We start from the raw sequence: 16,493 nt of genomic DNA, 5'->3' as shown, positions 1-16,493 counted from the left end.
CCGGCAAGCAACAGAACACATACCATTAGTCAATTCTAAAGCTTATCATTTCTTACTAATGAAATATAAAATACACATGCTTGTATTTTATTACAAAATGTAAAAGTTTATACTGTATAGTTGTTTTGTAATTTAGTTTTTTTAAACAAAAAATATAAAATGCAGTTCATACTGAAAATACAACAGATAATGCTTTACATTGTATTGCATTTTATTCCAAAATACAAATGTTGTCGCATAGATTTAAAATATAACATTTTGTATATTAAATTAAATATATGAAATGTTGTCTCTTCTAATTTTATTTCATGACCAAACATAAAACTGCATCAGCATTAAACAATTCCAGTTCAAACTTAGAATAAAAACAGTTATACTAAATACGACTCCTTAGCCTCATTACTCTGGTTAATACATAGTTAGAAAAATAAACTCATCAATCTAAATTACATGCATATTTATATTTCTTCTCATTTTTACATCTGTAATTTTAATATTATTAATTCTTGTCTATGTTTTGGCTACAACAACTAATTTATTGGCTCTGAAATTTCATATCAGTGCATCTTTCAATAACGCTTCTCATCATGCTGCCATAAACAGAATCGCCACATATCTTTATCTTTTTGAAGGCATCTGTGTGAGCCAGAGCAGCAATTAACTTCAAGATTGACTTGCCATTGTAAAATTCATCCTTTAAAGCAGCAGTACCATATGCAAGTTTAAATAATGACACAGCACTGTATAATCACACACAAATCGAAGTAAATGGTGCATAACAATGCCATTTTTCTACAAGTAAGGTGGACGAGGTGGAGCATGTCCCACAGTATTTGGTAGAACCGGAAGCTGTATCACACAAACACCAAGCAATCAAAAGGCTAAAGCAACACCGAACAGCAGGTTCAAGGTCGAAAATGTGATAACACTGTTGGACCTCAGTGGGCACTCCAGCGGAAATGAAACCTTTTCTGTTGGCACACCTCAACCCAAGTAATAGTGTGGTGGTACACAAGCAGCTACAGCTGTGTAAATGTTGGCAGGGTGGATGCCACAATGTCAAAGCAGAAAGCAACTTTCAATCCCCTAATGAGCTCTGTTCAGGGGCTTCCCTCTTCTTTGCTGCTCTGCCCCTCCCTTACTGTCTTTTACTAGTTAAAAATTCCTTTACCAGCACCCTTCTTAGCATTCATTCCTCTTCCCGCCACCGCCAACCACATTACACCAGTGGAACAAATAGTCATAGCTCTTTGAATTTGTACCCCCTCAAGCCTGCCCCATCTGCAGCTGTGGGTGACATTTCTCATTTGCTGAAGAGCTGAGAGAAAAAGAAAAAAAAAAGATGTCTGCCCTCTCATGTGAATCATCCAAAATTGTAATAACATCACTACAGCAACATGCTGCTGCACAGAAACCCGGTGTGGTGTGACTGCCCTGACAGCATGAGCACAGCTTCTCAACACCCCAACAAACTGTGAGAAACGGCAACTTCTGCTAAAGCTATGTTTTCTGTTAAGGTGATTCTCCGTCATGTATGAAGGAATGTCATGGTAACAGCATATGAGCATGTCCAAGATGCAACCAGGCAGTAGATAAATGTGCAGAAGAGTGGTATAAGTAGCTAAGATAGTGATTGAATAATACTGGTGACTGTGACTAATATGAGCACTGAGACAGAGCCAACTTCATCCTTTTCTGCCAGCTCTCTGCCTGACATGCATTGTGCAAAAAAAAAAAGAGAAAAAGTAGAAGAAGAGCAAAATGTAGCGTCAAGCCAGACAGAAGTGCAGCTCACTCTCCTGAATGTATCACAAAACATTTCTGTATTTTATTCATAGTTAAATCAAAGGCTGATGCTTTGATTGCACCCAGGAGAAGAGGGGGAGTTGTTTAGAGATGTGAGCACAGCTCTATGCAAGCCTTGTACTCAGCAAAAACAGGGGAAGAGGTGGAATGTAATACTAAAAGCTAATATACAGTAAGTGAGCCAGAGGTTCGACTTCTCTCTTCAGCGAAACATCACACTGTTACTGTGCTTCTTTGGATCTGCTGAGAGTGTAACTAAAACCCTTGTTCCCAACGAGAGCAGAGCACATTGGCTCAGCGAGTAGACTTTTCATTACACGCTTGCGCCAAGTCAAGCACATGAATGTAGGCCATCAATGGGGGGAGAAATACAAAATGGCTTGTAAAAACTAAAGCCGCATTTAGTTTTTTTTGTCTAAGGGAATCATTTTTTACAGCATGAAACTGTTTAAATATTAAACAGCATCTGAAGATTAAACCCAAATGTACAATGATATAACTTCAACATTCCCTGTGCAATGAAACGGTGACCTGCACAGTTTGCTTTGGGCCACAGATGCTCAGCGTGCTCCTCTTATGTGGATGCGAGCGATAAAAGAACTTTGCACTCTGACTTAGCTTGAATATCCTACAAATGCAAAAAAGGTGGCTGCAACATAAAAAGAAGTGATGTTTTTGTTTGTCTTTCACAAAAGTACTGAAGCTCACCGGCCTTGATGTGATCTCCACAAGGACGTGGAGAAAAATAAAATATTATGATAAAAGATGAGGTGAGGGATGCGGTTATGCATCAGTACAGTTCCGTCACTCTTTATTTAGCATGCATGTGTGCCTCGCAGTTTATGCCTTCGAGAGGGCTGAAATCCACAAGGATGGGTAAAAGATGTTATGATCAAAGACGGCATGCAGAAAGGTATTCAGCTCCATCAGCTCAGTTCCACCAGCGCTCTTATTCCGTACACACCGATGGCATCCTCACACATTTGTTGATGCCTTTGGGGAAAGGGTATAAAAAGTTTCTTAGAGCAGAGATTAATCCTCATTTAAACTCCACACACAAATTTTACAAAAAGGAGGTCAAAAGGTCTTCATGTTGGAAAAGCTCAGTACCTCATACCACTTAAACCTCTGGGATGTGAGATGAGGGAGAGAAAATCCTACATAGCCTGCCTGGCTGCATGAGATTCTAAATTATGTTTCCTTGAAAACACAGACTGCAAATTGTACTTTTTGGCAATGCTACAAAAGAAACGACTGCATTAGGAGAATACAATTGGGATGAAACCTAAAGGCAGACGACCTGCACAGCTAACAGACAAACGGGATGTCCGGAGAACGACAAAGACAAAGAGCATAAAAGAGAGGAAGGAGATACTGTGTGAGAGGCGAAGCTCCTCTGGGTCATTAGGCTACAGAGAGACACATGCAGGTGCCACCTCATCCTTCATCCTCTCACTCTTCTGGCCAACAGGCACCAGGGCATTGAGCCATGTTCACTGAACCTGACATGTGCTGGAGATACTGTGGCAAATGAAGACACACTGCAGGGCATGAGGATACTAATTGTCCTCCCACATTTTCAACAGACTGTCACCATTCTCGCTGGGTACAGTGTTAGTGACTGGCATATTTAATACAAAACACACAATAGAGAGAAAACTCCTCAACATGGTGACCGAAGCAGATTATAATAAGATTCCCTGTCAGTTTATTCGGGCATTTGGTTGTGCCCATCTCATGTGTCGTATTCTGTGCAGCTGTGATAAACAGTTAGCTGTGACATCTCAACCTAACTTCCATTATTAGAGCGTCTGCTGTCAGATAAAGCCGTGATAAGACAATACGGTGCTGCCTCGGCACAGCAGCTGCATAGATTCATCCAGACACATCAGACAAGACAAATAGACCTCAGCTAATGCTGACGGAGCACCCCGGGTGGAAAATTTAGACAGACTTTCAATCATTCGTTTGACAAGTAGGGACATATTCAAGCAAGAGGATTTCTGTTTCCACAATTCCAAACCCCATAATCCATTTTTGTCTCCTGTCAGTGCCCAAATGAGTGATTCACTGGACTGAACTGAGTCACCTTGGCAACCAATTGAATACATGCATCTGAAATTTCATGTTATTAGGGAGTGTGAAACCTGTTTTAACACACAGCAGGTGTAAATGTGAAATATTTTTTCACCAGTCTGCGAGTGTATATAATTTATATATATATGTATATGTATATATATATATATAGAGAGAGAGAGAGGTCTGGTGTAATAGCTTCTATTTAGAGTCCTGATTGTGTTAACAGGAAAAATGCACGTCCAATCGATCAAAGTTTATTTCTATAGCCCTTTACAACAGCCCAAAGGGTGACCAAAGTGCTTCACAGTGAAAAACAAGAGAAAAAAAATCCAGCAATCATTATCAAATTCATTATCATCATCTTTGCATATCCATTTAGGTTTCCTTCGATTCCTGACGGAAATATTTATTTCTTTAGCTGTCAGCTCTACCACTATGTTCACTAGCTGGTAGTAAATACTGTTTCTTTGCTTTCAGGTGCTGGGCAGATACATTGTAGGGCCTTGATCTTACCATAATAAGTGCCCCAAAATTACTTTTGTTGTGAATTTCTGCTGTACAAATAAAATTGAACTGAAGTGAATTGAACTCAATAGCGTACAGTGAGTAGCCTGCCGACTGCCGCCACTGAAACAGCACAATATTAAACCTCAGACTGAACCGAAACAGTAAAGCTGCAATCTGGAAAACCAGGAAAAATAGTCTGAATGACAGTACAAAGCTCTGTTAAACAGAGGGATACTGCAGAGTCGGAGAAAAACACCCTTTCATGGTTTGCTTTAAAGCAGAAATACAGATTTTGCCTATAAATATTTAAGAGGCTAAGATGTCAATGAACAAAAAAACTGATCAATTCAGACCACGGACAAAAGCTGCAATTTTTTTTTCTTCCTTTTATTCCCCATCTGTGTCCGTTACAACACATCAGAGATAAACCTAAAGAAATAACCAGCTGCTGTTGAGGTTTTAAGCTGTAGCAGGATCCAAATGTTTTCTTTGCATTCTTCTGGCTGTCTCTTCACATTTCCTTAACTGTGACTAAAAATCCATACTCAAAACAATGTATGTTTTATATCTCCCACTAAAGTGCCATACAGAAAGTAATTTAGTGGTATGGTTAAGGCAACCTAATTTGACTGCCACTGGGTAAATGAGTTGTTCGGCCAAAGTGAGTCCTCTGCAAACAAAATATCGAGTGAGTAACATTTGTCCCCCGCAGTGGTTTTAAATGATGCCACGGAGTAGCTCTTTTGCATCACAATTACCTGGCAGTGTGGCTCTTTGCTCCATTAACATAAGCAAGCTATTTCACTTCACAGAGATTCCACTGAAGGGCTCAGGGAGTCTGGAGGTGAGAGAGAAGCTGCATAAAATGTTGTATGACTAAGGATGGCAATGATGTATGATACAGTAACTTTTCATTTAGTATAAATAGAATAGATGTGCTGCATGTGGTTGGAATAAATACAATCTGACAGCAAAAGTACACATCGAGGACTACAGAAGACACACGTCGCCGCTTGAACACACTTTGCACCGTGTTTGTCTGTTTTAATCCTCGTCGCAATATTAAGAATAATTGGAGGAATACGTCACTTGTGTTCAATAGCACCTGTACACTCTGATGCAGTTGTCTGACATGAGAGAAGAACAGGATCTAATCTACCATCTAATCACTCAAGGCTCAAGGAGGGAGAGAATGCACCAGAGCACCTGCAGTTTAAGGCTTAAGACGAGAAAGACCGCTGCGTAAATAAATACTAATGACAACAATATTGTCATGGTAGAATCAGAATCTGTTTAGCACGGCAGAATATGAGAGAGTGAACAGTTGATGGGCTTATTTATAGGTGTAAGTGGTATTTGAAAGACAGCACAGCTGGTTACAGATGTATCAGTGGATAATGAGTAGGTACAGCAGTTATATAAAGGCTTGACAGGCAACATAACACACAGTCACTGTAAATGGCAACATATTGAAGAAGTAGTGTCTCAAGAAGGGACACTAAAATTATTTTCCAGTCTAGACACATCACTGGCGCTCACCTTTAAGTGAATATCTGATTATGTGTGGAGGCAAAAAAGTCAAGAAATGGTACACAGGGCCATAGAAAGTGCCAATTCAACCCCCAGTCCTTTCTCCCCTCTTGCCGGCCATAAAACGCAGTGTAATAGGATTCCTAAGCTTTTCCAGTGACTGCTTCCACTATCACACAGACATTTAAGTGCACTAATCCATGACAAATTGTCTCATCTGATCCATGACAAATCGTCTGAGGGGCCGATAGAGACGAGGAGATGAAGGTGGGTTGGATGGAGGGGGGGCAAGAGGATGAAGAGTTGGGGGGGAACAGGCCTGGTGAGGAGAGAGTGCGCTGCTCGGCACCTGAATGATCAGGCAGTTATCGCCTAGGTTTTAGAAAGGTTGCTTTCATTACCTTGAAGGGCATGCTGTGTGATAAAGAGTGAGAGATCACATAGCGCTGATGAGCTCTCTACCTAAGCCCACAGTTTTCAAAGCAATTATAATCCCATGTGGAGGTAGATTATAGGATTTCCGCTCCTCCGTTGGCAAGAGGCAGGATTTGTAGATGTCATGTTCACAGAATGAATGTTTCTAATTAAATTTGCGTCATATATAATTTAGGCTCTCGATCCCCGGGTAGTTTAATTTAGCTATTAAATAGGTGGTTTTACATGATACATGCTCCAGTGAATATTCATTCAAATAAAATAGCATGGATAAAAACACTCCACTCTCACAGAAGGTTATTCCACAACCTTGGACAGTAATGATTTGAATGCGTGTAAACATGTGCATGTGTTTTATACTGTACACTGCTGTATTTCCACATGAGCCAATGCTGCCAACCAGATCAAACAATTTCTTTTCATCCACTTTACAAAAATACGATTAAGGCGTCATCCATTCAAGTGACTGTAATTTAATTGAATTTTCTTTCACCATCAATTCCCACACTAATTAGTCCCCACAGTTTAATGAGGATGTAAATAAAGCTGATTTAATGGCAAAACAAAAACACTTTGAGAGCCTACGTGGAAAAACGCTCCTGCTGGTACTATGGATAGAGTCTCTTCACACCTCCACAGAAGCAGCAAGCGGGAAGATTACCACTTTGAAGACGGCTGTGAAGAGAAAGTACGTGTTCACTACGATGTTATGGCTGCGAACACTGAGCTACTGTAATGAGGAGTTTGACAACTATGAAAATGAGTCGAAAACTGTGTGCATTTGGTTCGTGAGTCAGTGAAGATAATTTCTTAGCATTCCCAAACACTGCCAGAAAAATCATAAATCTTCTGAACCATCCAAGTGCTGGCAATGGAAAGAAAGAAAGAAAGAAAAATCGATTCATATTGTGTTTATGTATAGCTTTCAGACTTCTCCCTTATCCTCATTTACCAAAAAAAAAAGACAACCACCTTAAATCAAATTTGGGGTTTAGGTTCAACACCCTGCTTCCTGTCAGATTTTTCTCTTCCAAGGAACCCTCCATCCTTACTTCTCACTGGAGCTTCAATAGACACATAAAGTTCAGCGCTCTGGTAATTTGACAAGATGTATTCGTAAAGCTGAAGACACATCTCTTAATTTACCAAATACATCCTTGCTCATGATCACACTGCTGCCCTTATTCGACCATATGATGCATCTTGGCTAATCAAAGTAATTACATGTTTTCTTCCATCTCAAAGACTTTGCTACACCGATGGAGCATCATGGCACATTGAACAATGAGCTCATTAAAGTGCACAACAATCATGTGAGATTAGACTTTACAAGCCATTTCGAATCAATGGATGAAAGCATACGAGCAGCACCACTGCATTAGTTATCAGCCTTTTCAGCTATATCATAACCCTTTTTCATGTTGCCATGTCAGACATGTTTTCATGCAAAATCAGCACGTCTGCGACTGCCACTCCCAGTTCAATCACATTTCATTTCAGCCTTTGATTAGGATATTCTTTCAGACGAACAGCTGGCAACTTACATAATAAGGGGGTTTAATAATACGTGAAGTGCGGTTCAGTAATAATGCACATATACACTGAGCTGTCTTGTCATCGGGGCTGACAAAAAAAAAATGGTCGAACAAAACGTCAGCAACAGACTGCAATCAAAGCATAACAGGCTGGAGTTAGTTTTACATCTGCACCTGTTTTGTTAGATCTGAGACTCTCTTAAACTGCCCTGTCAGTGTCATAATACAACAAAGCAGCAGGTAAAGTGTTGTTATATTCAGACTGGCCCTCTGGGTATTGATATATTATGAACTGTATGCATGCTTCAGAGGAACAAGGGTAAATAAATACGGTACCTGCTAAGTGTAATTTAATGACAAAATGCTCAACACAGTAATTTTCATTCAAAGGCACCAGATCTAAATTAACTTCTGCCAGTGATGCACTGACAGTGTGAACTGGTTATACTTTCAGTTACTTGTGATTGAGTCCAGTGCTATGTGCTGTCAACAGTGGCCTGGTTTGTGCAGCGGCAGTCTTGGCAGCGAGCGCTTGTGCTCACTGTGTTGGCAGGTGGGGAGAGTGCATAGCCAGGCTTGTGTGTGTCATGTCACATTCAGCTCATCTGTCAATGTAGTGGATTATTTCTTGAGAGACCAGAATTGGCTGCCCAGAATCAGGGCGCCATCAATCTTCAGCCGCACGAGCAGGACGCAGGGGTAGACTATGCGAAGCAGAGGCTCATGGGAAACAGTGCGGCGCCGCTTCCTGGGCAGGTGACGAAGCAGTCAGGCAACTCGTTACTCAATCTCCGCCTCAGTGGTGACTATGCCGATTTGTCATGGAAACATTCAAAAAATAAAAAATAAATGCAATCTTGAAACTTCACCTCTATAGTCACTTTTTTTCCTTTCCTTGAGCATGCACTGTCAGCTTACTGTTGCAGGAGGCAGATAAGCAGATTTCCCAAACATTTTTAGATGCTTCAACAGGCTGGAGGATAACATGACCTTCACTTCCCTGCCTCAGACGCCCACACATCCCATTCCTTGTGTATTTTTGTCTACGCTGGATGGATGTTAGTCTTTGTACCACTCGGTCTCTCAGACAACCTGTCGGGCTGCAATCCAAGATGCACAAAAAATTATTTCAGGGCATGATTTCTTACAAGATGCCAACCCTCGAATTCACCTCTGACTTCATTCATGACTGTCCAGAAAACAACACACAGCATGACACAGTCCTACTACATCATCCTACTATTTTGTCATCAATGAATTTGAAAGAAAATGAATTAACAAATTCAACGAATGCATGGCACGTGTGAATCTGAGATGAAGCAGTATTTCTATTAATCATTTTGTCAGCACAAAATATGCTTCAAATTCTGCATTTCACATGCTTCATTAACAAATCTATTCTACAACTTAATTTACAGTACGGCATGCAGCTGATCACATCATTCTTTAGGAACGCAGAAGGATTATTTGATTACAGAAAACAGCAAAGCATGAAAGTCAACGGATTTCTTTTTTTCCGAGGCAAGACATCTCTTTTTTTTGCCACGTCCTACATAGCCATATCTATTTATATCTGAGGGTTCTGGCCTCAATGAAACCAGAGAGCTTCTCAAATTATAAAATCAATTCTAATTCAAATATTCATCATAGCATTTCAATTCTGAGAGAGCAGTTCTGGTTAGATCGGTTAACGCCACTTCACGGTTGAGTAAGATTGATGTCAGTTTAATCCTCTTAAAAAAACATGATATACAGTAAATTGTACAGTTGCAGAGCAGCAGAAGCAAAAAAAGGAAAGAAAAAGAAATATGTTCTTTCTATCCGAGTGTCCAGTTGTGATAGACCATTACCCCGAAGCCTGCCGATTAGAGCAGTAAAACATCATAACATAGCTTTAGATTATGATTGTCAGCAGCAATTATCGTTGCCCTCCATCACCGTTCGTTAACTTTAAAAGTTTTCCACACAGCACTCGATCGTTCTCGCTGTGTGTGCTGTAAAACATCCCTCTTTTCATTACCTCCTGGTGACATTATTCAAAATTGAGTGGCTCGGCTTGAGAAATCTGAGACTTGAACAGATCAAATCAACAGAGAGAGTGTTTGTCATCCGTCTGTGCAGTGTAAGCTTGCATCCTCTCAGACCTGACGCTCTCCAGTATCCCCGGAGGACCCATGAAAATGCCACGCCATAGTGGCCTCGGTGAGAAAATGGCGTGTAAATGTGCAAGCGTGTACATGTCTGTAGCCTCATGTGCAGTAAGAGTGTGAGTTGATTTGTCTGACAGGGAGCCCTCCAGAACTCTCACCCGTCACCGTCTTTTGGTCGGATGACTCTTCTAGACATACAACAGGAGGGGGTGGGGTTGGGCTGGGGGCAACAACTATTTTCTTCCATTCTTCCCCCTTGGGACCGCTGCATTATTCAAAAAAGACACTTACTGAGTCTTGCACTTCCTTGTATATCTTTGGCACCAAGCTTGACTTGCCAACCAGTTAAACCAAAAAAAGAAGAAGGGGGGAAAAAAAGGAAACTGGAAGTCAGCCTTTAAAAATTCATTCTCAGCTCATCCCTTACCCTCTTGCTCCAATTAACGGGGCCAGGGTACTTTGAGAACTTTCTAGCTATCATAGCTGGGATTTTCATGTGTCAGCTGTTTCCCAGCAAAAAGTAAGCCAGTTCTCTGACACGCTGCTTAAAGTCACCAATGTTCAACACGAGCATAGAGAATTCAACGCCGGATCTTTTCTCCTCTTGCTGTGCTTCAATTACTGTCTTTTTGCTTGGCAATGCAACACACACACACAAAGGGAACCAAGCAGAAGATAACATCAATGTTTAACAGCCGCCTGGCATCCGGAGAAAGCCCCACTCTGAACAAGGGTTCAGCATGGAAGTCACACTCATTGTTAGAAGCTTAAGGAAAGCATTTGCTTTGCTCTAAAAAACCTTTGCCTTCCCTGTAACACCCCCACATACACCATAAGCAATTCTGGTAAGCTTTTCCATAATAAGAGAATTAGATCCGCCTCTGCGTCTACCCTCCCCTTTTGCCCCTACGGTGCAAAAGGCGTTGGGCTTAATTGCCAAACGTTTCCAGCGCAAAAGAGGGAAGCATAATTGTCATTTCTATCTAAGCCACAGTGATCAAAGCTCCTCTGGCTACCAGCACAGTAATAGGGATTTTTGCCTACAGCTTGTCCTATTCGTAACAGTCTGCCAGCAAGATTCAGGGTGCAGTAGTCAAGAATTCCTCGCCACACGTATGAATCATCTCCCTGCTAGCTAACTCACAACGTTAGAAACTGTTCTAACAGGCCTTCCATGTAGGGATCTAAACAGAACCATGCAGCTCAGCCAGACAACCAAACTTTAACAACCACGTTTGTTCGACTAATAGCACAAGTCACAAGTTTGCAACATGCAATTACAAGCACAATTAGCAGCTTTCCCCTTCGTTTATCCTGTATGACTGTGAGCGCGGTGAATCATCACGTTACAGTACAGTACAACTCACTCTGACGTACTGCAGCAGTGCTTCTAAACAGCCACAACTGACAACTGCTGCCCTGTGGAGAGGACAACATGTCGCACTGTAAGACTGAGCTGTGAAGCCGAAATCTGACAAAAGAGGCACACGTACCCAGGGTGAGGATGTCAGTGCGACCGGGCCGGGCCACATGGTGCTGCTGGATGGTCTGGTAGAGTGTGGCCTGGCACAGCAGCAGGAAGCCGAGGCTAATCCACATGGCCAACAACCAGGACATGGTAAGGCCGAGTCTGCAGGACGGCACACAGCAGGGGGGAAACAACAGGGGGACAGAGTTGTATTACAGCATGTCTCCATAGTTATTTACAGCACACATTGTGTTTATTTGACGTACTAAACTAAAACAACCCTGATGTGAGCGATATATATTTTTCACCAAGATGTCTACTGCTGTGATTTAGTGGACGGATACTCTTCAATAACACAGCGAATGAAAAGAAAAAGAGGACATAGGGTAAAGGAAGGAAAATCCCTTTAGACAAAAGACTCGAGCAAAATGATCAAACACAAACTTAATCTCCTCAATATCTGTCTTGTCCAAACCTGCTGCAGTCTTTTAAAAACAGAGAGATGAAATACAGAAGAAAGGAAATAACCTGCAGCAATCTCTTTGTCAGACTGGAAGAATTTTATAATGAGCACTGTCATCTCTTTTTGAGAAAACTACCATAATTAACAAGCAGCAGCGAGATTTCAGCGCCGCATATTCGAAAATTTCACAAAAGGCTGCATTTCTAAGCATCATCAAACTTTTTTTTTTTGCAGATTTGCAGAGCGACTGCCTAATGGCTGGTGAGGGCCAGCATATGGAGACACGCCTTGGCCCTTATTGAATAATGACACTCTCCTCCTTTCCAGGTGTTATTAGCACTTCTCTCCATTCAAGCAGTGGGAAGTTTATAAAGCATCACTCCACCTCCTCTAAACAAACTGTAGCTTGGGTGTGTTGTGGCTCCCTGCCTCAGACTTATAGCACTGCATCCTACATCCTAATCAGGGAGGATTTTTCTGGCTGTTGGGCAAATATAATAAACCTCATATCACAAATACATTGAGGTGGTGACTTTCTGAGTGAATCCAAAGCTTTAATGTGAATTTATTTCACCTTAAATGTTTGATTCTATAGTATCGTTATACAATGAGGAGTCTGTTCAATATAAACTTCAAATATCAGAAATGTATTGCTTGAAAACTGAGTCTGTGATGCCATAAATGTTTCAAATGTTTTAGTTTTTTTAAAAGTGCAGTTATGATGCAATAAGTTTTTTTTTTCCCCAGAGGGCATCCAAAGCCACTGCTTGCTTGCTCAAAGTGAAGCACTTTGTGTTTTCATGTGCATATGAGATTAAAGCCATTAGACTCCTAAGTGTTACCCGGGTGTTCTCTACCCTCACTGACACTGAGGCTGCTCAATATTCGGCGAAAATTAAGCGTAATTATTGATAGCACTTTGTAAATCCCCACCCCTGCGCTAAATCCAACATAATCCGCGGGTTTTAAGGAAATGTGAACTGGTCCCATGGGTTTGTTTTCTTTCTTCTTTTTTTAAAATTTATTTTTCCCCCCATAGCCACATATGATGCTCCCCTCGCCACGCTGGATTTATATATCCTAAAGAGCCGTTGCGCTTGCACGGTTAACTGCGTTTTGCACAGAGACTCGGAGCTTCTCCCGGAAATAAGAGAGCATTCTCACGGAAAATGGTAACCAGCAGCGCTTTTTTTTCCTTTTCTTTTTAACCAGAAGCGAGAGCGCACGGAAGACTTTAAATAAAGCGAGCAAGCGATCATGACTTGAGAGGAAAAGAAACCAGCCCAACTCCAGGCGCTGATTTTCATTCCTATATATCCATCTTGTTTATGTTTTATTATTTTTTGCTTTGTTTTATTTTTTTCCCACGAGAGAAACAAAGACATATTCAGTTTTTTGGAACCGCTACGAGACACGACAGCTCGTGTGTGCGTAACTGGTGAGTCCAGTGCGAGATAGTAGCACAGCAGGAACACCTGCAGGCGCATGAACTACTGATGCACCTGCGCGCAACGCTGATTAAACTAAATAAGACGCGTTTTGGCTCAACTCAGACTGCACGTCGTTCTGCTGTCAAACAACTCCAGCCACGAGTCCCACAAACGTACCTGTCTGATTGTTACACAACAGGAGGAAATCACTCCTGTCTCATAGCTGCATGCATCTTTTAGCATACTTTCAACATGTCCACTGTTAGACTTGCTCCATTTATAGACATGTTTAAACTTAGACAACATATCATTTTGTAAAATGCAGGATTATTTTAGAAGAAGCCGTTTTTACAATATGTAATGTCGTCTTTGCTCAACTCAGACACACTTTTAAATGTGCAGTATTTTTTTTCACATGGTTGTAAGTAGCCCCTGCCTCACCCATCCTATCTCCAAAACAACAGAGGCATTCCTCAAAAGTCTTACCTGAGCGGTGTGTTCAGGAGGAAAGGAGTTCAGTCAGAATCACTGTCTGCCCGCCCGCCCAGCAGACTCACTCCTCTGTCTTAAATCCATCCATACTTGGAAGCCAGGGATTTCCGCCTGAAATTCCACTACCACCAGACACAAAAAGGTGCTGTTGCTGTTCTGTGTTTTGTTTTTCTTTCCCTCCACCTCTTCAATATTCCCTTCTCTGGACCTCCTGCTGCTGCTGCTGCTCAGGTCCTCTTGAAGTCCTTCAAACAGTCACCAAAAAACAAAAACACCCAGGGGTCTGTGTGACAAACTGACCAAAGGTTTGAAGTGATGGACAGCTGACCATGTCATTGCTGTATCAGCCACATTTGTGCGGATCTCCCCTCCTTCCTTCAGTGTCTCTTCTCCGTCAGTGAAACTCCTTTACTGTGATGACAGGGAGCTAATTTACCCTCCTCACTTGTCGTCTCCTTCTCACGCGTGCAGCGGAAGGCTCCAGTGGAATGACTGCTCTGTCTGCTCTTGGCTGCATCCCCCCATTGAGAAGCTGTGCTGATAGTGTGAGCCTCAGTCCTCTCTCCAGCGCTCTAAGTAGAGAGTCTGTGTCAGACAGGCAGAGCGAGTGTGAGTGAGCGTGCATGTGTGTGTGTATTACAATGTAGCCCAGCTGGAAATGGAGAGAGAGAGAGAGAGAGAGCTGGGAGAGAGTCAGATCACATGTCTTAAAGCAAGACTACCCACTTCTGCATCAAGACTTCATCAGCAAATGAAGCACGCTTTATTAACCCACCTCCTCTTTACATCCCAACCTCCCATCCACAACGGCAGGAGACATGCGAGTGTAGCACCTCAGCTGACTTTCAATGTGTCTCTATCCATGTGGAGCCCACTGAATGAGTTGGAGAGAGTGCGTGCCTCTTTTTTAGTCATTGCCCTCCAGCATTTCAGGGGTGAAAGTGAAATGCTCCAAGCGCAGCACTTTTAATAGAAGGCAGAGCACCTCATCAGAGCTCTGCAATCACCATATTATCCATTACAAGCCAGCTTTGCTCTTTCCACCTATTTCTGTGCTGGTGAGAGAGAGGCTTTGTTTTTAGCCCCTGAGAGGATGTTCCCATCGGAACAAACTTGCTGTAACCTTTTTAAAAAAAAGCCTGTGACCATTCTCCTATCATCTGCTCAAACACACCTGAATCTGCTTTTCTAAAAGAAAGTGCCTGAACCACACATGCAGCCAGTGGCAACCATTCTTGTTTGTAAGGAGCATAACATATTTTCTTCCATATAGAGGAGCTTCCTTTTCACTCATTATACAGTTAACCAGAGATTTACTGTATATGCCAATCCCACACACCTGCCACAGCCGACTCATGTCACAGTCTGACATTTCACAGAAAATGAACCCTTTGCTACTCACAACAATACACAGATAAGGGGTTAAACAAACCAGCAGACAGTGAGAATATAATGTTGGTACTGTGGGGGAGTAAATACAGATGAACTTGATGATGAATGTGTGGATAAATCTTTGCCTCAGAGCTGTGCTGCACTATGCTTTGTACAAAGTGTGTGAATATAGTCGATACGTATATATCTCTGTATGAGAGCTGTGGTGTGAAATCCTCCACCTCCTGATTAGATGTCATGATGCTCTTATCTAGTGGGTGGTGTATTTGAGATAGTTAACAAGCCCTTCAGCTGCTGGTTACTGTGCCATGATACAGGACCTCCTTAGCCTGACTCAGGAGACTCCAAGTACAGGCCTGCCATTTCTGCAATGTTTTGGCTTTCTCCTGCTGATACTCTTTCTAAAATATCCTGCGCTATGGGCAACAAGAAGAACGACCTCTGATCAGCAAATTTTATGCTGAAAATGGCAAGTTTTGACAATGACTTTGATCAAATCAAACATTTTAATGACAGTTCTCTTGTCCCTGCATGTAAATGTTCCACCAAAACAGTGTTTCTCAAAGTGTGCGGTCGGCGCAGAGGCATAGCAGAAGGGGCACCAGCAACTGAGAGGAAAAGATCTTTCTACGTGGAACTAATTAGCTGAACTACTATTTTAATGTTGGCCTGTACAACAATACTCAAACTGCGCTGGCCATTTCTCAATGCTAAGTACACAAGTCCATACTTCCGTACCGTACTGTAAGTACAGACTTGTAAGTACAGACTCGGTAGTATGGACTCCCGAGAGTTAATGTGCAATTGGAACACCAGCGTGCTTGATGAGGTCACCACCTCAGCTCATCTACTTTGATTATCTTTACTGAAAAATAACAAATAACTTAATAAATTAATAACATAGCCCTGCATATTCACGTTTTAAAATAAAAATAGTTAAAATGTGTGCATATATATGTATATATCATGATAAGACTGCGATTTGGTAGAATCTCTACTGGTAGAAACTCTAATTCTACCAAATCGCAGTCTGTACCCTGACATATATATATATATATATATATATATATATATATACACACACACACATATGAACAAAGTTATTGGGGAGGTGCGAAAAGTTTTTGTCCTCCACAGGGGGAAGAAAAAGTTTGAGAGCCACTGCACGCAAACATTCCTTTGTCACTAATTTGAAGCGGCATCATC

General features: G+C 41.7%; 1 protein-coding gene across 4 annotated transcripts in view; it reads right to left on the bottom strand.

Annotated features, from left to right (window-relative positions):
• LOC110953988 (chemokine-like protein TAFA-1) overlaps positions 1-14,569 on the bottom strand; it is a 104,505-nt gene extending 89,936 nt beyond the window's left edge. The window contains exons 1-2 of one of the 4 annotated variants that reach the window (XR_007941956.1): positions 13,890-14,569; positions 11,536-11,672 (exon numbers count right to left, since the gene is read on the bottom strand). Coding sequence is in view for 1 of the 4 variants with exons in the window: in XM_022198247.2 (XP_022053939.1) it covers positions 11,536-11,659 (124 nt within the window). In the remaining 3 variants the exon portion in view is untranslated. The remainder of the gene's footprint in view (positions 1-11,535; positions 11,673-13,889) is intronic. The other 3 variants (XR_007941958.1, XR_007941957.1, XM_022198247.2) reach the window with 3 other exon arrangements.
• Positions 14,570-16,493: the final 1,924 nt, after the last annotated feature.

Source organism: Acanthochromis polyacanthus, chromosome 5 (genome assembly GCF_021347895.1).
Source record: "Acanthochromis polyacanthus isolate Apoly-LR-REF ecotype Palm Island chromosome 5, KAUST_Apoly_ChrSc, whole genome shotgun sequence".
Classification (NCBI taxonomy): Eukaryota; Metazoa; Chordata; class Actinopteri; family Pomacentridae; genus Acanthochromis; species Acanthochromis polyacanthus.
The sequence above is the reverse complement of the archived record's forward strand: the minus strand, read 5'-3'. Positions and strand labels throughout refer to the sequence as shown.